Here is a 23,334-nt window from a genome sequence, read left to right on the forward strand (position 1 = left end):
TTGGAGAACTAAGCACAGATCTTCTGTGGATGTTGCTTGCTCCAATCTGTCTCTCTCCTCATGTCATCCCAGACAGACTGGATGATGTTGAGATCAGGGCTATAATCAAATCAAATCAAACAAGCTTTATTGGCACGTCCGAATAGATATTTGGCATTGCCAAAGCTAGTAAAGTGTGTATGTGTGTGGGGGAGTTGGAGTCGGGGGGGGGGGGGGGAGTGGTGGGTATGGGGGGTTGGGGTGGTTGATTTGGGGTATAACAGTCCGTGGAGTCTCATCTTCTTCTTAGCTGGTGACCGCTATATGGGGAGGTGGGGTGGGGTGGGTGGTTTGGGGTATAACAGTCCATGGAGTCTCATCTTCTTCTTAGCTGGTGACCGCTATATGGGGAGGTGGGGTGGGGTGGGTGGTTTGGGGTATAACAGTCCATGGAGTCTCATCTTCTTCTTAGCTGGTGACCGCTATATGGGGAGGTGGGGTGGGGCGGGTGGTTTGGGGTATAACAGTCCATGGAGTCTCATCTTCTTCTTAGCTGGTGACCGCTATATGGGGAGGTGGGGTGGGTTGGGTGGTTTGGGGTATAACAGTCCATGGAGTCTCATCTTCCTCTTCATTGGTTACCGCTATATGGGGAGGTGGGGTGGTGGTGGTGGTTTGGGGTATAACAGTCCGTGGAGTCTCATCTTCCTCTTGTTTGGTTACAGCTGGACACGTATTGGGCAGCGATCTCCACAGTGGCCTCTTCTTCTCCCAGTAGGATGTAGAGTTTCCTTTTCTCGTCTGAGATGTGGGCAGAGAGTCTTTGGTAATAGACGGCCCTCACAGCTGAGTATTTGGTGCAGTGTAGCAGGAAGTGGGTCTCATCTTCTAGGGCCCCCTGATCACAGTGCAGGCACAGTCTGTTCTCCCTTGGCTATATCTACGAGGACCATATCATCACTTCCAGGACAGTATAGGACAGACATAAAAGGGTCCATAGGAGGTAATAGGACTATAGAACTCCCCATTCAATGACTACCCTTATTCCAGCCATGCAAACATTTCCTTTAAATATTCTGAATAGGCTTTAAAAGTCAATTTATGTTGGCTTCTCTCCATATCTATAGTCTCCATATATGAATATCCCTGGATTCTGTTTGCAAATTGCAGACCAGATGTGATAACCACAGTGACAAAGTAACAATTGGAAAAATATGGGGATGGATAGAATGGGATTATCCAATAAATAGGTTTGATTCCATGTATACAAATGATCTTATGTGACTAATGTATTTCTTTGTGCGGGGAATATTATCTGTTTGTTTAGTTTGGTGATCCCAGGAGAGGATATAAAGCTTCCGAGGATGCACTTTTCAAGTGGATTAAAGTTTGCATTAGAGAGAGTTACAGAGATTATTCCCCATCCAGTTAATTTTATTCTGTAATCCACAGATAGCTCATCAGGTTTCCGGAGGAAGCCGAGGCTCAGCAGAATAGCAGGCAGTATGGGAGACTCATATACCGAGGTTAGGATTCTCAGAAACGCCTGTAACAAGTCTAAAATTTCACCCAAACTTCCCAACTCCTTACAGAGAAGAAAATGGAAGACATAATAGAGTTATAATAAACTACACACATCCATCTTGTCTATAGCAGATGCACTTAAAGCGAAAGAATCGTGTTGACCTTGCAGCCCCATCCAGCATGTTATAGAGCAGGAGGAGCTAAGTATAGCTTCAGCATAACTAGTAATCTATTCATGTAAACCCTGCTTTGTTTAGGAGTCCAGTGGGCGGTCCTATTCAGTGATTGATCGCCTTTTCTGCACTATAGCTGGCAACCACTGTGTAGGACCGCCCACTGGACTCCTAAGCATTGAAAGAGGAAGAATATAAAGAAGTTACATACAAACTGTACTGGTTCTTTTACAGTAAGGCTATCGATTAGGGTTGAGCCGATCTTGAGATTTTCAGGATCGATTTTAAAATCTGATTTCCGATCATTTTCCAGCCAATCCCGATCGTGAAATTTGTTCAATTCGATCTTTTCCGATCCCAATCGCTCAACTCTAGTGAATGCTTCTCTATGGGAAAAGTCACTTTTGGGGTTGAGCCGATCTTGAGATTTCAAAATCCGATTTCCGATCATTTTCCAGCCAATCGCGATCATGAAATTTGCTCCATTGCCGAACGGAATCTGATCTTTTCCGATCCCGATCGCTCAACCCTGCTATCGATTAATCTGCTTAGCTCTGCCTGCTCTATAAGTTCACATGGAGGAAAAGGTAATAGAAACCTTTTCCGCTGTGTGAACATTCCGTGTTGATGCAGCATCGGAATTCCGTCGCGGCATACTGACTCTGATTGGGCCCAAATGAATGGGCCTAAGCAGGAGCGTGTCTTGAGCCACGGATAGATCGCGGATAGGTCTACTAGCTACCCTGTTTCCCCCGAAAATAAGACATCCCCCCTTCACCTCCTGGAGCACCTACAACCTGCAGTCATGCCGGAGCTCCACTAAGGAAGCTCCGGCATGACTGCCGATTGGCCCTCGCTCCAGCCGCTGCATAAGACATCCCCCAAAAATGAGACAGGTCATATTTTGGAAGAGAATTTAATATAAGACACTGTCTTATTTGCGGTGAAACAGGGTAGCATAAAAAAAAGTAAGCAGCTCCCAATGAAGTCAATGGGAGCCATTTTCGCAGGGGGATTTTGAGGTGGATTCCGCGTTAAAATCTGCCTGCAAAAAACTCCATGTGAACTAGCCCTAACATGGTGCCCACAGCTAGGACTGAATGTACAACAAGACCAGGTTCCCTATTTAGCTGAATTAAGGGGTGATATGTTATTAAAATTCATAAAAACACCAGCCCAAAATTTTGCGCAATTATTGAGTACATTGAGTACGCTTAAGCTAGTATGATCTATTTCTTCTCTTAGGCCTGGTTCACATCTGTGTTTAGGTTTCCGTTCAGGACGTCCACTTGGGGAACCCCACCGAATGGAAACCTATACGTATGAAAAAGTGGTTACCTAAGGAAACCCGTGGACCCCATAGACTATAATGGGGTCCATGTGGTTTCCTTACAAAACATGCGGAGAGAAAAATGCGTACGTACGTACAGAAACCACACTTACCTCATTATAGTCTATGGGGTCCACAGGTTTCCTTAGGTCACTGCTTTTTTATTCGTATAAGTTTGTGCGGAAACCGAGCGGAAACCACATGGACCCCATTATAGTCTATGGGGTCCATGGGTTTCCTTAGGTAACCGCTTTTTTATGCGTATCGATTTTCATTTGTGGAGTTCCCAAGTGGACCCCCGAACGGAAAACCGAACAACGATGTGAAACAGGTCTTATCAGGCTGTTGCCCTGCTCCCCTTCAAATGTTAAAATGACTTTCACTGTGAAAATGACTGCTCTATCTGTCTCATGATAATAGTATCTGCGGACCTCTAAATCTTGGTACCACAACCACGGATCCTATTATTAGGTATGTTAAGGTATAAGATACACTATATATTGTCACAGCAATGAATTACAGCAATGTATATGCAGCAAACGCTACAGAACTACATTGACAAACTCATTCTGATCAGTTTATCTCCCAAATTGGATACATTGTATGAATGAAAGTTACTTTGTGACATTTTAATAATCAGTTTCAGCCATCTCTCTAGTTAGCAGGAGTACATGGTCCAGGCTTAAATCTTCTTTTACAGCACTTAACTTCTTCATGGGGCTAAAGAGCATAAATCCTCTTATGATCAAAACACCTGATTTGTCGACATTAATCTTAAAGGCAGAAAACGGTTTTAATGGAAGTTTTTTTTTTTTTTTTTTTTTTTTTTTCCTGCACCTTAATTCAAGGTGCCCCTGACAATGGCATTTAGGAAAATCGAAACTGAGCGTCGGAGGGTAATTCATTGTGACATTAGTTGTCGAGTAACCAGATGTCATATGTGAATATTCACTATTAATGTTATCCCTCCACATAAGAATAAAATTCTAGGTGTTTGTAATCACCACTAGGGGGAGCTTTCTATAGCATATCGTACTCAGTATATGGAAAGACCTTAGGCGTGCCCTAGTGGTAGCCAAAATGTTGTATTCTTTCATTTAAAGAAGCACTACAATATAGCATAGGCTAGTACTAAGTAATAATGTAAAAGGGTCTCATCCTGACTCTCCAGAAATGGAGTTGGTAGACTTTCATCACACTGCACTGCTAAGAAGTCTATCAGCGTTGATAAATCAGTGCTACAGAACTCACACAGCAGGATCTCATTGTATCCTATGTGATACAGCCTCTCTCTCCTGCCTCCGGCTTGTAATAAGCAGGAGAGAGCAGTATTAAGCTGCATTTAATAGAAATACACTGAAAGTTCTGCACACAGCACACACAGAAAACAAAGACATGCAAGGGAAGGGAAGTTTTATGTCTCTGTCGCTAATAATTGGACGTACTTCCACATCGTTAAGGATTTAATAGATGCTGAGATAATGTGCTATGCACAGGGGTACATGATATGATGTCTACACATGAGATCAAGCTTTTTACTGGACAAAATGTGACACAAGAGCCCATGATGAGAGGCATCAAAAAGTTTGAATGTATTGGTATTGCTGATGATTTAGTGTCATATTTCCAAAAAAAAACCCCAAAAAACAAAACTGCTGGAGTGCTACCTTATCTCTAGTAATATGCAGTTAACGGGTGAGTATACTTGTATTTAATTTTTTCATAAATCCATAGTGCAGGCACAGATAACAAACTGTGTAATATACTTTATTAATGAAAGGTGCCTGTTCCATCACTTACTTGCCTCTTTCTGCACTGATCTAATCCGTACAATAGACGTCTATGGAGATGGGTGGAGAGCTCCTCAAAGCAGAGAGATATCTGCACTATAGAGAAACAGTTTTTCACTACACAGCTTGGGTTGTCAGGGATTACTATCCTTCCTTCTCCTGATAGAAATGACTGATTTAATGCTGTAGAAGGCCTCATTTCCTTTGTTCCTTCCCCCTCCCCTCTCCATAGACTGCACTGTACACTAATCTGCTTGTGTATGGAGTACAGACCAAAAACACTCAGATAAGAAGTTTAGACAGGAGTGATGGTTACAGACATGGGCACGTCTCTTTAGTGAAGTATGTTGTTAGAAGTATAAAGTTACTTCCCTTCATCTCAACTACAGATTTACAGAACGTCTGGAGAGGAAAACTCTGCAAACTTTCTGCCTAAAGTGCTGCCGGAAGAACCCTGATGCAGTACATCCTGTGGGGCCTTAGCCTTAAAGGGGTTTTCTGCTATTTTTTTTTTTAAGGTCCGTTAGTGCTATTAATAGGTTAATAAGTGCTCCCAAATACCTTTAGCAGTGTTTTGAGTGATTTCTGAGAGTTCCTGGAATCTTCTGCATTTGTTTACTTGGTGTAGCTTCCTGTTCTTTTATCCTACAAATACCATGATGCATCGCACTTCACTAAGAGCTGACTCCCTCTCCCTAGCTCCCTCTCACTCACTCCTCTTCCCTCTCTCCCCATCCCTCTCTCACTCCCTCCCCCTCCCTCTCTCACTCCTTGTTTCCCTAGCTAGCCCACCCACCACTAGCCCATCCCAACTAACTAACTAACTAACTAACTAACTCAAACGGCATTGTACAAGATTAGAAAAACATGGCTGCTTTCTTATAAGACAGCACCACACATGTCTATGGGTCGTGTCAGGTATTGCAGCTTATTGAAGTGAACAGGACTAATGTATAAGACCATAGACAACCTGTGTGACGCTGCTTTTGGAAGAAAGCTGCTATGTTTTCTAGTTCTGCTCAAGATGCAAACTTCTTAATCCAATAAATCTATCACATATACAATGTTTTGCCTTCCAGTTCATATCAAAGTAATGACAGAAGAGCGAAATAAACAGCAAATAAAAGTCACTTTCCATTGGCAGGCTGAGTACGTTGCGGATCATTCTGGCTTATTCTATCTGATTTAATTAGTATGGGACCAAGATGCCAGTTTTGACACATTTCTGATAAGTTCATATCCCATCATGGCTGTATAATGAAGACATACAGAAGCAATCCTAAAAAACCCTCTTTTTTCCATCCCTGCACCCCCTATTTGATTGCGTTCTGCATTGCTCGTATGTATGTTGCATTCATTTCCCCGCAGTTCAGTCTCTCCTTTGATCTATTGCCATCTCAATATTTAGATTTCTATATCTTTAATCACTAGCATGATGTCTTAGCTCTTATTCCCATGAGCAGCTAGAGACAGTACCATCTTATTCCCATGAGCATCAAGAGACAGTACCATCCCTGCCTGCTGGTGGATAGTGTCATGATCATTCCTTCTATATTCTCCTAAAGAACCCTTTCTCTATATCCTCTACTATTACGGCAGAAGACAGTTGTTTAAATATGGTGGTCGCTCAGAAGCAGATATTATCCCTTTCACCATGGGCATCAATGGTTCCCGCCTAGTGAGATCATGAGACAAAAGCAACAGACATTCCTCATAGTGGTATAAAGGACATCTGGACCTGCAAAAAATGTGCATAATGCATCCCTATACATGGAAATATAACAAAAATTACAATTGTCTAAATATAACAACTCCGAGAATTTTTTCATTTTTTTGCAAAATTTTTGGGTTAAAAAAACCTATATAAATTTGGTATCTCAGGAATTGTACTGACCCGTAGAATACAGGTGGCATGCCATTTGGCTGCACAGTGAATGAAGCTTGTAAGAAAGTTGCACAAACTCAGTTTTACTCCAGTTCCACTATTTTAATTTTTTTTCCAGCTTCCCACTGCATTTTATACAATCCCCCCCCCCCAAAAAAAAATAAAAAATAAAAAAATAAATTAAGAGCTCATATGTCTGAATGGAAAAATAAAAAAAAGTTATAGTATATTATTATAGTAAAGTTTTATTATTCCATTGTTTGCATTTAACAAAACTAGGCCAAAATGTTGAAGCATGGTGTGAAATAAGTACACTCTTGATTCTTTCATAGGAATTAAGAAGGTAAGAAGCAGCCAATCAAAAGTTGTTCATTAAATGGACATCAGTGTAACCACCTCTATGAAAGCAGAAGTTTTGGAAGTTTGCTGCTGGTTTCTAGTAACACAATGCAAAGGAGGAAAGATATCAGCAATGATCTTAGAGAAGCAACTGTTTCTGCTGACTAACCTTGGAAGGGTTTATAAGGCAATTTCCAAATAATTTGAAGTTCATCATTCTACAGTGATAAAGGTTATTCACAAGCGGAGAACATTCAAGACAGTTGATAATCTTCCCAGGAGTGGATGTCTCAGCAAATTTACTCCAAGGTCAGACTGGGCAATGCTCAGAAAAATTGCATATTGTATGACTTCAGGAAAAAACTTCTTTCTTAAAATGTCAAGTTATCTTAGCATAAGTTTTCCAGTCAGATCTGAACAAAACGCTAGATTTCTGAAGCAATGGACAGAAAGGACCAAAATGGAGATATTTGTCTATAATACACAGGGCGTATATGGTGAAAACCAAACAAGGCACATCAGGACAAACACCTCATACTATCCATCAAACATGGTGTTGGAGGAGGGATGACTTGGGCTTGGACACCTTGCAGTCATTGAATTGTCCAGGAACTCCTCGGTGTACCAAAGTATTCTAGAGTCAAAGTATTTTAGAGTCAATGTATTCTAGAGTCAAAGTATTCTATGGTCAAAGTATTCTAGAGTCAAAGTATTTTAGAGTCAATGTATTCTAGAGTCAAAGTATTCTATGGTCAAAGTATTCTAGAGTCAAAGTATTCTAGAGTAAAAGTATTCTATGGTCAAAGTATTCTATGGTCAAAGTATTCTAGGGTCAAAGTATTCTAGGGTCAAAGTATTCTAGGGTCAAAGTATTCTAGGGTCAAAGTATTCTAGGATTAAAGTATTCTAGAGTCGAGATATTCTAGGGTCAAAGTATTCTAGAGTAAAAGTATTCTAGGGTCAAAGTATTCTATGGTCAAACTATTCTAGGGATAAAGTATTCTATGGTCGAAGTATTCTAGAGTCAATGTATTCTAGGGTCAAAGTATTCTATGGTCAAAGTATTCTAGAGTCAAAGTATTCTAGAGTAAAAGTATTCTAGGGTCAAACTATTCTAGGGATAAAGTATTCTATGCTCGAAGTATTCTAGAGTCAAAGTATTTTATGGTCAAAGTATTCTATGGTCAAAGTATTCTAGGGTTAAAGTATTCTAGGGTCAAAGTATTCTAGAGTCAAAGTATTCTAGGATCAAAGTGTTCTAGAGTCAAAGTATTCTAGAGTTGAGATATTCTAGGGTCAAAGTATTCTAGGGTCAAAGTATTCTATGGTCAAATTATTCTAGAGCCAAAGTATTCTAGGGTCAAAGTATTTTAGAGTCAAAGTATTCTAGGGTCAAAGTATTCTAGAGTCAAAGTATTCTAAGGCTAAAGTGTTCTAGAGTCAAAGTATTCTAGAGTCAAAGTATTTTAGAGTCAAAGTATTCTAGGGTCAAAGTGTTCTAGAGTCAAAGTATTCTAGGGTCAAAGTGTTCTAGAGTCAAAGTATTCTAGAGTCGAAGTATTTTAGAGTCAACGTATTCTAGAGTCAAAGTATTCCAGTGTCAAAGTATTCTAGGGTCAAAGTATTCTAGAGTTAAAGTGTTCTAGAGTCAAAGTATTTTAGATTCATTTTATCAAATAAATAATGAAATGGTAACATTTGTTGTGTTGTTCATTTGAGGATGGAGTTACCTATGTTTAAGACCTTCTAAGGACCAGATGTTTTTTTTTCTGTTCTATCCCTTTATCTTTGCAGGGAGATACGCTATCTTCTCCTACTGTGATAACACAAACCGGGTGCAACGCCACATACAGAGAAGTGGAATTTTGTATCACTGATCTATTGTAAGATTATTCCAAGCAACAACTATATTTGACAGATGAAAATGTTCACAAAAGTACTTGAATATTCATATATGACAGCAACAGATTCCCATAAGGCTAATCTCTCTGCAAGAAAGGCCTGTTATGACAATTCCACTGCAGCTGCCAACAGCAACACCAAGGGATTATGGGGATTTATATATTTATACTCCCAGATCTAAGCAGACTATTAGCAGCGGGGAGGGGAGGACACCCCCATACACCAAAAGAAACAAAATAACTAATAAGAGATATCCCAGTGTAATAACACACCAACGTCTAGATTCCACCTTGGAAACCATGGCTTAGAAAGTGTCATACGATCTTGGCAGCAAAATACAGAGGGGATTAGAGCATATGGAAGTGAATTAAAGTCACCGGCTGGAGGTTGGCCTGGGCCCTGGGGTCAGCAAATAGGGGCTTATATGTTTTGCTCATTATATATCATTACTATCTATCTATCTATCTATCTATCTATCTATCTATCATCTCTATCCGTTCAATTTTATGACCCCCCATGGTTATATGTTGTGCTATTTTATGTGCATCGTCCTTCTTCTTCACCATCCTCACTGTTCTCTGACATCATTATTTCCTCTTGAATGACTCTGGATTGCACACTTTGGGTTGGAGGACTTGAAAGACCCAATAGTCAAGTACCCCCAGATTATACATCCCATTTCTAAGATTATTATGTAATGGGGAGGTGCTGTGGGGGAGGGATACAATTACACTTAGGATTGACAACCTCTAACTGTGTATTATCCCTGTACTGTGACATCACTGTGTGTATTATCCTGTACTGTGACATCACTGTGTGTATTATCTCTGTACTGTGACATCACTGTGTGTATTATCTCTGTACTGTGACATCACTGTGTGTATTATCTCTGTACTGTGACATCACTGTGTGTATTATCTCTGTACTGTGACATCACAGTGTGTATTATCCCTGTACTGTGACATCACTGTGTGTATTATCTCTGTACTGTGACATCACTGTGTGTATTATCTCTGTACTGTGACATCACTGTGTGTATTATCTCTGTACTGTGACATCACTGTGTGTATTATCTCTGTACTGTGACATCACTGTGTGTATTATCTCTGTACTGTGACATCACTGTGTGTATTATCTCTGTACTGTGACATCACAGTGTGTATTATCCCTGTACTGTGACATCACTGTGTGTATTATCCCTGTAGTGTGACATCACTGTGTGTATTATCTCTGTACTGTGACATCACTGTGTGTATTATCTCTGTACTGTGACATCACTGTGTGTATTATCCTGTACTGTGACATCACTGTGTGTATTATCCCTGTACTGTGACATCACTGTGTGTATTATCTCTGTACTGTGACATCACTGTGTGTATTATCTCTGTACTGTGACATCACTGTGTGTATTATCCTGTACTGTGACATCACTGTGTGTATTATCCTGTACTGTGACATCACTGTGTGTATTATCCTGTACTGTGACATCACTGTGTGTATTATCCTGTACTGTGACATCACTGTGTGTATTATCTCAATGCTTTGACATCACTGTGTAGATTATCCATACTATGAATTTACTTCTGAAGACGCCCCATAGTTTGGGTTTAGTTGAATTATTAAATCAAGATATATAACAAGAAGATAATCATGTCTGGATTAATCTAGATTACTGTAATGGGCCGCTCTTGCCACACCTGGCTTGTTCCTGCATAACTAATACAGTAATAGGGAAGATCTTTGTGTCGCTTGGACAGAAGCTAATTGTTAGGATCATTCGGCGTTGCATTGATAAAGCATTGTGCACACGACTAAGGTTATCCCAGTCACTGAGAAGAAAGTATCATTAGGGTTCCTCCTCCACATACAGATGTAGCAGAGTTAACCTGAACATCATTTCATTGGTTTTATTGTCTTCTATTATAACCAATTGCAGAAGTCTTGGTAAATTCTGCTCCATCTCTATATGTCATACAATGGTGAATGGTTGGAGTACCCCTTTATCCCTATTTCAGACTTGGCTACCCCCTACTCTGACATTGATCCACTATATATACATTATACAGCCCACAAGGATCCATATTGCTTTGCCTGGGCTCACCTACAAACTTTTTCGAGTTTTTTACCCATTAATTAGAGCAATCGCGTCTTCCCAGCTGAGGTCTGGCGACCGTCTGCCAAGGTGAAGACTGTTTTTAGTGTCTCTACTCATTCTGGCGTCATCTCTTGGGATTGCATTTGTCTGCTGGGAAAGGATGGCGGTAGATAGGGTATCTAAAATTACATAGCATGTGTAAGCTTCTAAACATCGGAAAGTTGATATGATAATTGCCTTCAATACAATTTTTTTTCCTTTTATTTGTTATGTTCACTTTCCTCTGGGATGATTGGTAATGAGAGCAAACTCAACAACACAAAAGACTTCATGGGAGGGATGACAGGGGAGCGTTATTGTACTATTAAAGGGGATGTGCCAAGATAGATTGGTGGGGGTCTGACTGATCCTTGTCCCTTGTGCAGAGCAGTGGAGGAAAGCTGTTGCCCCATTCATCTCTATGCAACAGCCAAAGAGACGGACCTTAACTCCTTAAAGAGGACCGTTCATGTCCTCAGCAATGTGTATTATATGGAAAATGTTCTAAATCTTGCAATTCTGTATTTTTTTTTACATTGACGTCTTATGCCCTCATTCAGTGCCTTTCCAAAACTACAACTCCCATTCAGCAGCTGGCATGGTTTCCTAAGTTGTGGCTTGGCCGGCGACAAGTTGGACGTGGCTGTCTTACAGAGGTGGCTCCTTGGCCTTGTAACATGCTTAGCTTTCTATCCCCATAGATTTCCCATGTACTGTCAGTCTTTGTGTAGGTGTCTATAAGTGTTCAGCTTTCCTCCCACAACCTAAACTGATAGGTTAATTGGCTTGTGACTAAAGCATTGGCCTTGTTGTGTGTTTGTGTGCATGTGTAGAGGAATTATCCTGTAGGCTTTGCTGGAGCCAGATCTGGATAGCGTACAGTAAGTTATATGACGTGTACAATGCTCCAGATGAACATACAGACATATACTACAGTCTATTCAGCTCTAAACTGATTCAGATATAGTGAGTAGGTGCTCCCTGGGCTTATGTGGGTCCATTAGATGGCGCTGTCTGGGCTCCTGGCATGTTAGCTGTGTGGTCATCATAGGTAACATACTTTACACCTCAGACTTTCTTTTTACACTCTGGTCCAATATCTAGATATGTCTCTCTTAAAGATCAAAAAAGGCCTGACAGTGCTATTAATAGGTTAATAGTTGCACCCAAATACCCTTTGAGTGATTTCTGGATTTCTCTGGGAGCTCCTGGCATCTTTTTCATTGGTTTACATGGACAACTTCCTGTTATGCATTTTCCTACAACTACCATGATGCCTTTGGCTTCACTCAGAGCTGACTCCCTCCCCCTCCCTTTCTCACTCACACCCCCTCCCTGTTTCCCTAACTAGCCCACCCAATACTTGACCTTCCTAAATAACTTAATCCCCCCATCCCATTATACTTACTTGTCTTCCTGTCCGGACGTCCTGGGCGCAGGACGTCGCTTCTTCTGCCTACACAATAAAGCAGGATTGCCTGCATGCGCGGTAGTATAGGTGACATCCTGTTTTCCCTTTCAGAATGTCACAGGAAAATGTACCTGGAGTGGTCACATGACCGTCCCAGCAATCTAGGCAAGTATGGAGTTTTGACACACTATGTAATTAGAAGGTAATTTAGAAGGTAGGACATGGACACCAAAACCAAGGCAGTGTCACCTTCTGGGTCCACATAAGGCTAGGGAAGAACACATCTATTCTAGTATCTACCATGGAGTAAGGGTCTTACTGAACATCCTGATCTTCAATTTGGACAAGTGCCGATCCATAGTGTGTATAGGTATTCATATTTGTATTGGCCTGTTACCCTTTACAATGTAAAGTACACGCGGAGGATCTTTACCACCACCATTCTACCTCCATTAGTTGTATTCACTAACATTGGGCAATGTGCTGCCAATAATATATGTCTCACAGTCACAAACAACACATGTCCAAAACCATGCACAGCCATGGTGGTCAATGGCTGCCCAATGTTGTGAGTAACCCTTCTGCTATCTAATATACAGAAATGATGAATCTGATTGTAATGCCAGCTACAAATGTAAGATTTACTACTAATAAGTGATCTCACAACATATCAGGTATCAGATAATATATTACATAGTACATGGAAGGACATGAACTACTTAGAATTCAGCAGGTTCTGCCTCTTAACCATATTATGATATGAATAACAATGTGCACATACACTATGTAAGAGAATATTCATTACACTATATATGATCAATGCTTCATCCTGGAATCATGGAACATATGGATAAATATCCAAGATAGATAGATAGATAGATAGATAGATAGATAGATAGATAGATAGATAGGTAACAAGATAGGATAGATATAGATAGATAGCAAGATAGGATATAGATAGATAGATAGATAGATAGATAGATAGATAGGAGATAGATAGATAGATAGATAGATAGATAGATAGATAAGAAGAGAAAGAAAAGAGAGAGAGAAAGAAAGAAAGAAAGAAAGAAAGAAAGAAAGAAAGAAAGAAAGAAAGACCAAATCACCAAGACTTCTTTAGTTTCCAAGTGACAAAAAAGAATAGGACTTCATTCCATGTGAATTGTTTTGGCTCACACAGATAAGACCTATCTCCAGCTAATAGTGTAGACTGAAATGTAGCCCAAAAGTCCAGTTTCTTTTTACTTAGATACCCCTACAGTGTGGCCGATTTGTCACTTCAATGCATGGAGAATCCTATTGGCTGGAATCCCATAGTTTGCATCCAGTTTTTCCTAAATTCTGTTATGGTGCTGCTCTATACTTTCATGATAGATGGATAGATAGATAGATAGATAGATAGATAGATAGATAGAGGAGATAGATAGATAGAGGAGATAGATAGATAGATAGATAGATAGATAGATAGATAGATAGATAGATAGATAGGAGATAGATAGATAGATAGATAGATAGATAGATAGATAGATAGGAGATAGATAGATAGATAGATAGATAGATAGATAGGAGATAGATAGATAGATAGATAGATAGATAGAAGATAGATAGATAGATGATAGATATTATGAGATAGATAGATAGATAGATATTATGAGATAGATAAATAGATAGATAGATAGATAGATAGATAGATAAATAGATAGATAGATAGGAGATAGATAGATAGATAGATAGATAGGAGATAGATAGATAGATAGATAGATAGGAGATAGATAGATAGATAGATATGAGATAGATAGATAGATAGATAGATAGATAGATATTATGAGATAGATAGATAGATAGATAGAAAGATAGATAGGAAGACAATAAATAATTGATAGAAAGATACAAGATAGATAACTGATAAAAGCAAGATAATAAATGGATGTGACAGTAATAGGATATCGCTTCAGAGCACGTTGTCAGTGTTAAGTTAAACTTTGCTACATCTGCAAATACATAGAAAGATGGAATGACAGACATATAAGAAACAGACATATGAGCAATGAGATAACATGTAACTTTCCACTTTCAGTGTTAAGTTAAACTTTGCTACATCTGAAAACAAACAAATAGACAATAGATAGATACTTAGATACTGTAAATGGACAGATAGATAGATAGATAGATAATAAATATGTGAGAGCTGTATATTTGACTATACTGTATATGACATATAAAGTATACAGTACATATATAGATATATACATAGTGGGTGTATGTATATGTGTATATATAAGGCACTTCTTCCTCAAATAGTTTCTTGTACTCAGAACAAAGCTCTGAAATTCAACCCAGATCTGCAGACAAATCTGTTGAAGAATCCATCTGAATGCATAAAAGAAGGAGAAAAAAAACCTGCCTAGAGTATTACCATTTCCCACATGGAAAGTGTTAGTCATAATGATAAGCAATAACCATGTGTTCTCTGTGCTTTTCATGAAAACAGCGGATGGGATAATCATTCTGTCAACAAATACAACAAGTCCAAAATGAACGTATGTCATCTACGCTGGGAGCATACAGTAAAGGAAATGAATGGAGGAACTTACATTGAGGCGGCAGGAATTCTGTGGTTCGCAGCTCCTGAAATGATAGGGACACCTGCAGGCAGCGCCTCCTACTAGTACACCTGGCTCTTTGTCTAGGATGGGCCCGCCTGTCACCGTACATGGAAGTTACATATGCTCCACCCAAGGCACCAGGTGAGGATTTGGGATTTCTAGGAAATGTACCTGACAAATCCAGGGTGACATCTCCTAGAAAGTCGTAGATGGAGAGTCGCTTTATAGTTTACGTAGACATCAAGAGGATTGGGTTTACCGCTGTTAAAGGTGTTATGTATCAGTAATAGATTCTATTAAACTAGAATTCTATTGAAACGTGTTAATAATATAGTTAATTATTATCAAATAGTGAATAAAGAGAAATGTAAATCTCATCAATATTCGGTGTGACCTTTGCCCTTTGCCTTCCATCAGTTCTTCTCGGTACTTGCAGACAGTTTTTGGCAGAACTGGGCAGGTAGGTTGTTCCCACCGCCATCTTGGAGAAGTAAGCCCAGATCTTCTGTGGATGTAGGCTTGCTCCAATCCGTCTGGCTCTTCATGTCATCCAAGACAGACTGGACGATGATGAGATCAGGGCTAAAGCTGTGTGTGTGGGGTGGGGGGGGGAGAAGTCATATCATCACTTCCAGGACTCATTGTATACAAATAGTAGATGCAGGACTGATGGAGGATGTATGTACAAGGCTCTAGGCATGCACAACATGAAATACCGGCAGGGTCCTACATTACAAAGAACTACTGTATGTTATACTCTGAAATCACAGAAAGAGAAGACATCATGGGAGATTTATCAAGAATGGCGATTCTTACTCCGGTCGTGATCACCTGAAATAACTCAAGTCTATGCCAGCTAGAAACTGACGTCTATGCCTTTCCCCCGAAGCCCGGGAAAAATAAGGGGAGGCACCAAGCAGAATCTTCTTATGCTTCCCTATGTAACGTGGCCATGGCTTGCTGTTTGGTCAGGATTTAGGCACATTTGTGAATTGCAACTTTTTGCATTTCTGTAAAACTTTTTGCCCAATTTCATAAAAAATGAAGACATAACCCCTCGCATAGCTTAGGATGTGACCCGCAGCATATTGATGAACATTACCTATTAACTATGGGGGAAAATTCCTCCATAGTGTTCATGGTATCTCAACATGTCTACAGTTCGGGCACCATGGATCTGCTGATGGGTCACTTCAAGAACTTGGTACACTTTGTTACACTGAAGACAGAAGCTAAGATTTCGGTGTTATTTGCTGTGTTTTTGTGCCTTTCCATAGAACTTTTTTATGTGCTCCTTTAAGATGCTTGACACTTTATTGCTCTTGCTTCTTAGTTTATGGCATTGCTGCAATGTTTGGACATAGTATTACAAGTCTTACACGAGCTCACGTAATATTTAACTATTTTATTTCCATCCTTACATATAATGTTTTAACTCTTCATTCACAAGATTGCTTCATATGATTTGATTCTTGCATGTAGAATCATGTGACGGTGTGTCCTAGCAGGATGCCATGACTTGCCGTGGCTGGAGTTCCCCTTCAATGGCACACCGGTATTACAGATATTTACGACATATTTATTGTTTTTTGGAATATAGCTAAACTGCAAACTTTTGGGAAAAAAAATGCAGATTCTGTTTTCTCATGCAACCCTTTAAGGAATTGTCTATTTGTTCTACTTACATGCGGTGGATAAAGATCAGTCCATGGTCATGTGATATACAGTTCACGGTTGTGCATCGTGTCAGAAGACAAAAGTCAAAGGAAACAGAATTTACTGAAGCCAATTGGGAATTGCTGAGAATGTGAGAATGGAACATAGTGAGAAGTGTTGCATGAGTGCTGTATGGATTTTCTAAGGGCAGTTTTCACACCATGACACGTGTGACCCCTGCTCTAGGAATCCTGTATTACATCAATACATAAATCCTACTTCTTCTTTGTTTCGCTGCTGTAATCCTTTATCCTTCAGTTCTCATCTCAGTACAATAAAGTGGATAAAAACTTGTAGGATGATCTTTACAGCCCAAAACTCCAAAGCATCATATGAGGACACAATTCACTGTTAAAGCCGCCTCTCACCAAACCAACTGGAAAATACCTACTAAGAAGCACAAAAAGTACCCCATTGCAACATCCCAAATAGCGCTGCCTTCCTTTCCACCCCTCCATAACTTGCAGCAGCATTGTCCCTCCCCCCCCCCCCTCCCAGCACTCTTCTACTGGCAGCATCTGGTAACATTATCCTCTTTTTACCTCTCCCCCACTGGCAGCTAAATTGTCCCTTTCCTACCCCTCTGCCATTGACAGGAGTATTGTCCCCATCCCCCATTGGCAGAAGTAGTGTTCCCCTTCCCATTCTCCACCACTGGTAACAGAGTTGTTCTTCCTCCCACTTCTCTTCCACTTGTAGCAGCTTAGTCTTCCTTCCCAGCCCTCTCTTTAGAAGCAGCACTGTTGCTCTGTCCCCTCCCTCACTGACAGCAGCATTATCCCCATCCTCCACCGGTTGCAGTAATTTCCCCCTACAGCATTATTCCTCCTCCCAACCTTCCCCCACTAGCAGCAGAATTTTCCCAACTCACACAGCACTAACAGAAACATTATTTGCCTTCCTTCCACTCTTCCAATGGTAACAGCATTGTCCCATCTCCCATACTGGCTGCAGCATTGTCCCTCTTCCCACCCCTTAATCACTAATTACAGAATAGTCCTCTTTCCTGCTACTCCCCCATTAGCAGAAGTGTTGTTCCTTTCCAACACCCCTGCCACTTGAAGCAGCATTGTCCCCTTTCCTCTTACTCTCCCACTAGCAGCAGCATTGTCCCTCTTTCTTCTAATCTGTCACTGGCATCAGAATTGTCCATCTTCCTGCCACTCTCCCACTGGCTGCAGCATTGTTCTCCTTCCTTCCACTCTCCCACTGGAAGCAGCATTGTCCCCCTTCCTGCCAATCTCCCACTAGCAGCAGCATTGTCCCTCTTTCTTCTAATCTGTCACTGGCAGCAGCATTGTCCCCCTTCCTGCCAATCTCCCACTAGCAGCAGCATTGTCCCTCTTCCTACTACTCTCTCACTGGCAGCAGTATTGTCCCTCTTTCTTCTAATCTGTCACTGGCATCAGAATTGTCCCTCTTCCTGCCACTCTCCCACTGGCCGCAGCATTGTCCCTCTTCCTGCTACTCTACAACTGGCAGCAGCATTGTCCCTCTTCCTACTACTATGTCACTGGTAGCAGCATTGTCCCCCTTCCTGCCACTTTCCCACTGACAGCAGCATTGTTCTCCTTCCTGCCACTCTCCCACTGGAAGCAGCATTGTCCCCCTTCCTGCCAATCTCCCACTAGCAGCAGCATTGTCCCTCTTCCTACTACTCTGCCACTGGCAGCAGCATTGTCCCCCTTCCTGCCAATCTCCCACTAGCAGCAGCATTGTCCCTCTTCCTACTACTCTCTCACTGGCAGCAGTATTGTCCCTCTTCCTACTACTCTCTCACTGGCAGCAGTATTGCCCCTCTTCCTACTACTCTCCCACTAGCAGCAGCATTGTCCCTCTTTCTTCTAATCTGTCACTGGCATCAGAATTGTCCCTCTTCCTGCCACTCTCCCACTGGCCGCAGCATTGTCCCTCTTCCTGCTACTCTACAACTGGCAGCAGCATTGTCCCTCTTCCTACTACTATGTCACTGGTAGCAGCATTGTCCCCCTTCCTGCCACTTTCCCACTGACAGCAGCATTGTCCCCCTTCCTGCCACTCTCCCACTGGCAGCAGCATTGTCCCTCTTCCAGCTACTCATTCACTGGCAGCAGCATTGTCCCCCTTCCATCCCTGCTCCCAGTGGCAGGAACATCTTAACTCTAGTAAATGGTTGAGAGGGCCAAGAATGATAACAGCCATACATTATACGGGATAGGCTATTTTGCAGGCCCTGGATTGACTGATTGACTGCTTTTTTTTGCCTCCACTACTGTCCCTGCTTTCATAAAACACTGTAACAATGCCACAATCTGCAATGAGCCTCACGTGGTGTCAGGTTCCCTTTAACTGTGGATTTCATTTGTAAACAACATCGTATAATGTATATGTAAATTATTTCCTATTAGCGAGATAAAGCTTCTCCAACTAATTTTTCACCACCCATGTAGCAGGGCTTGAGTGGGCGGGTTCAGTGTGTGGCTTGCCTTTGTATTTAGAAGAACCACGCTAATCCTGAGTACTCCAATATTCCAGCTGAGGGTTATGAGCATGTGATGATTTTTTTTTTCTATGGCAACCTAAAATCACATCAGTATGTCAGCTTCTAATGGCTCATTAATCGCCAGCAATTCACACCTCATATCATTAGTGCAATGAAAGTTGGATCGATAGCAGGCTGCATGATGGTTTATCAAGCCTTGCCGCTTATTGCTGCTTTCACTACGCAGTTCAATTAAGTACTAATAGCCAATCAAGTAATGTGTGTGCCGCACTATCACGTTTCACCTCTAGGGGTGGGGTTTTATGCCCTCTGAAGTGCAGGTTTCAATTAGATGTGTCTAAGTCATCGCGTGTTAGCAAATGTTTATGTTTTCTAGGTTCTCGATGAGCAGATTGTCATTATCCCGTTCACATTACTATACGTTGCCATTTTGTTCAGACCTCTGAAAACAGTTCTAGATAGGTGAGAGGTTAAAGGGCATCTACCCCTCCCCCAGGCTTATTCAACTGGTACCTTTTTATTTATGTCACTTTTATGAAGTCCTATAAAATTGAGGTAATGAGTGCACTAGGGGCGGGCCTTCAACTCCTGGAGCACTGCTCTAGGTTGGGTGATGTCATAGCAGTGGGAGGATCCATTCTCAGTGCATGGGGGAGATGGTAGGGGTCTGAGCAACAATAGCAGTGCTCCAGGGACCTGAAGCCCCACCCCCAGTGCACCAACTGCCTCATTTGCATAAGGTTCAAAGTTGTTTAATAATAAATTTGATATAACCTTTACAAGCGCATGTACCAAAAAACTCAAAGAAATGTCCAGTTTTATGAATCAGGAAAAATGGAACGGTGATGAAGTGGTTCACAAATTACGATACTCGGAGCCCAAATTTAGCTCAGGGGTGTGACTTGACAGGGTGCAGAGGATGCACTTAAAAGGGCCTTAAGTTGTCTCTCCCCAATAGGAGGAGACCAGTACTATAAAGATACATCACTGTCTCATTGGGGGGGGGTCTGTACTTTTGCATTGGGGCCCGGGAGCTTTATGTTATGTTTGTGATTTAGCTCGCACAAAGTTTCAATATTTTTAGCCAAGAACCAATGAAGATTGTCTAAGTAGCTCAGAAAATGTGACAAACACTCAATAGGAAGTCTGATTATAGACTGGAAAATTGTCTTCTTGAGTCAGCGATCAGATTTTACACTGCATTGAGTTCCAATATTATAGGAAACGCAGAGCGAGGATGAAAGGGTCCCGGAGCTTTAGCGGGTACTTACTCATACCTTTCGCTTACACTATCTTGTGCTGATGTCTATGATGATATGATGTTCTATTCTCCATTGCGGCAGAAAGCTACATTTAATATTTCTGTTGCATTCTTATTACCAGAGTGCAGTGCATTGTGGGAGCTTAGATGAGACCTCGTGCAGACTGTAGTGCTCTGAACCTATGTTGCATGGTCATCTTGCAGTGTCCATAGACTGCTATAAGCCCTTGCTGTGTCTATACATTTCTTTGAGTACTTATCACATTTGATCTGCTTTGTATATAGGATACTAGGCTCTGAGTATGTAGAACCATAGGGAGAAAAAGAGGAGCCTATGATCACTGTCACCAGGACCTCCGAAGGTTTAGGTGATGGACTGGTGCAGAATAGGAGCCATGGGGTGACGCAGTTATGTCACATGACCACAGGATGGGATATCACTTTGGATGGCACATGACCATGTGTTTGTAGGGGGATGCACTTACCAGTGGGGGGGGTGCTGACAAAGTTAAAAGAGTCAATGGAAACTGATGAGCGGTCCACAGGTATGGGAGCAGAGCTGCAGTTCAAAGATGACACCGCCAGTGTACATGTCCGTACACTATATACACTATATACCCATTCCTCCTTCATACATTGTATGGTGACGCCAGGAACTGCAGTTCTTCTCCCATGCACTTGGATACATATATATACCTTATGTATAGCCCAATCAGCTGCTATATACAATCCAGATGTCGATACCCCACCGATCTGATACTGATGACCTATAGTATCCTGAAGATAGCTCATATGTATCCATCATAGCCTGCGTCTAGGACAACCCCTTTAAAAGGCTGTACAGTTTTTCAATAATTTGTAAGTAACCTTCACCTCTCCATATAATCTTGTTTATGCGGAATACTCCTTTAACCTGCATCCTTTCTTCCTACAGTCCTATACTTTTCCCTTACCCAAAGCTTTTGAATGCTTGCTTTTTGCAGGGTGAGTTGTACCTTTAATAGTATTAGGTTATGTGCTAAGAAACTATACAAAGATTATGTGTCTGGTGGTCCGGGTGGAAAACCCAATTCCGCATGGGTTTTTAGAGTTTCATTTAAGGGTGTTTACTGTGCAATAAAATGTCATGTTAAAGGGGTTGTCCTGTTATGGACACGTCCCCTATATACAGGACAGGGGATAAGTGTCCAATCACTGGGGGTCCAATGTTTGGGTCCTACAGTGGTCAGGAAGAGGGGGGTGGGTCTAAGGTTCCCTTAAGGCCTCCTTGTGAATGAAGCTCCCGTGAGTGACCACCACTCCATTCACTTCTATGGGGCTGCTGGGACTATAATCTCAGGCTTTAAGGGGACTATAATCTCACAAGGAGGCCTTAAGGGAATGTTGGGTCCCTTGTCCTCCTGACTACTAGGAAAGCGCTGGTAAAGGACCGGTGACGTATGTGAATGACATCTCCAGCCTCTCTCCGGCGACCACTGATTGGTCACGTGAGACTCTCGGCCTCCCAGTCCTGAAATGGGAGGGAAAGGGGATCGGAACGGGACCACGGGGTAGTAGACACCAGCGAAGGACTCAGGACAGGTCAGAGAAGGAAGTTTGGGGGTTCAGTGTGGTATTTCTTTTACTTAACCCATACAAACCTGTTAATTGTTTACCCCCCACTCCAGACAACCCCTTTAAGGGCTCAGAGTAACAACTCCCTTTAAGGACTTAGAGTAACAACTCCCTTTAAAGGCTCAGAGTAACAACTCCCTTTAAGGACTTAGAGTAACAACTCCCTTTAAAGGCTCAGAGTAACAACTCCCTTTAAAGGTTTAGAGTAACAACTCCCTTTAAGGGCTCAGAGTAACAACTCCCTTTAAGGGCTCAGAGTAACAACTCCCTTTAAGTACTTAGAGTAACAACTCCCTTTAAGGGCTCAGAGTAACAACTCCCTTTAAGGGCTCAGAGTAAAAACTCCCTTTAAGGACTTTGAGTAACAACTCCCTTTAAGTACTTAGAGTAACAACTCCCTTTAAGGACTTAGAGTAACAACTCCCTTTAAGGACTTAGAGTAACAACTCCCTTTAAAGGCTTAGAGTAACAACTCCCTTTAAGGGCTCAGAGTAACAACTCCCTTTAAGGGCTCAGAGTAACAACTCCCTTTAAGGGCTCAGAGTAACAACTCCCTTTAAGGGCTCAGAGTAACAACTCCCTTTAAGGGCTTAGACTACCTCAGCCATGATACTTCACAATCTATTTTATTTTTGTTTTTAGTGCACTTTATTGTTCCCAGAATGATGACAATGCTTTATTCGGATTGTCTTGCTGACACTTCCGGTTCCCCTCCAGTTGCCTGACCGGTGACAGACTGAGTGTGAGGAGATGCCGGGGCTCCTTCAGCACCTCGGTCAGCGCCAGCCCCGCCCTTTACTAACGTCACACGTCATTCCCCGCCCACCTATGGACATCCTCCTCACTCACCGCGCAGCGGCTCCAGCACCTCGGACAGCGTCTGTGACCACGCCCCTCCTTGTGACGTCACCTCCCCCATCCACCGACCAGTCCTATGGCGCCACGTCACCAGTTGCCATAGCGACGGCAGAAGAGCGTCTCCAGGTTGTGTCAGCGGATGACAACAAACATGGCGGAGAGCGGCGGGAATACAGAGACGGGTCAGTTATTTGTTTGGTTTCTATGACGTGCACATTGTATGGCCGGGGGGATGGGGAGGCGATGGAGGGATCGGTGCATGGCTATGTGAGAGAAAGAGGAATTAGAATCAGTGTCTGTGTAGTGGGACTGGAGAGAGGACATGAG

The 23,334-nt window shown here is 41.8% G+C and overlaps 1 protein-coding gene across 1 annotated transcript in view; it reads left to right on the plus strand.

The window, feature by feature from the left end:
- Nucleotides 1-23,129: 23,129 nt before the first annotated feature.
- Nucleotides 23,130-23,334, plus strand: part of AGBL4 (AGBL carboxypeptidase 4) — a 966,914-nt gene continuing 966,709 nt past the window's right edge. Inside the window, exon 1 of the mRNA XM_075286245.1 lies at nt 23,130-23,189. Coding sequence (XP_075142346.1) covers nt 23,147-23,189 — 43 coding nt within the window. The 5' untranslated portion in view covers nt 23,130-23,146. The remainder of the gene's footprint in view (nt 23,190-23,334) is intronic.

This window comes from Leptodactylus fuscus, chromosome 9 (genome assembly GCF_031893055.1).
Source record: "Leptodactylus fuscus isolate aLepFus1 chromosome 9, aLepFus1.hap2, whole genome shotgun sequence".
Taxonomy (NCBI): domain Eukaryota; kingdom Metazoa; phylum Chordata; class Amphibia; order Anura; family Leptodactylidae; genus Leptodactylus; species Leptodactylus fuscus.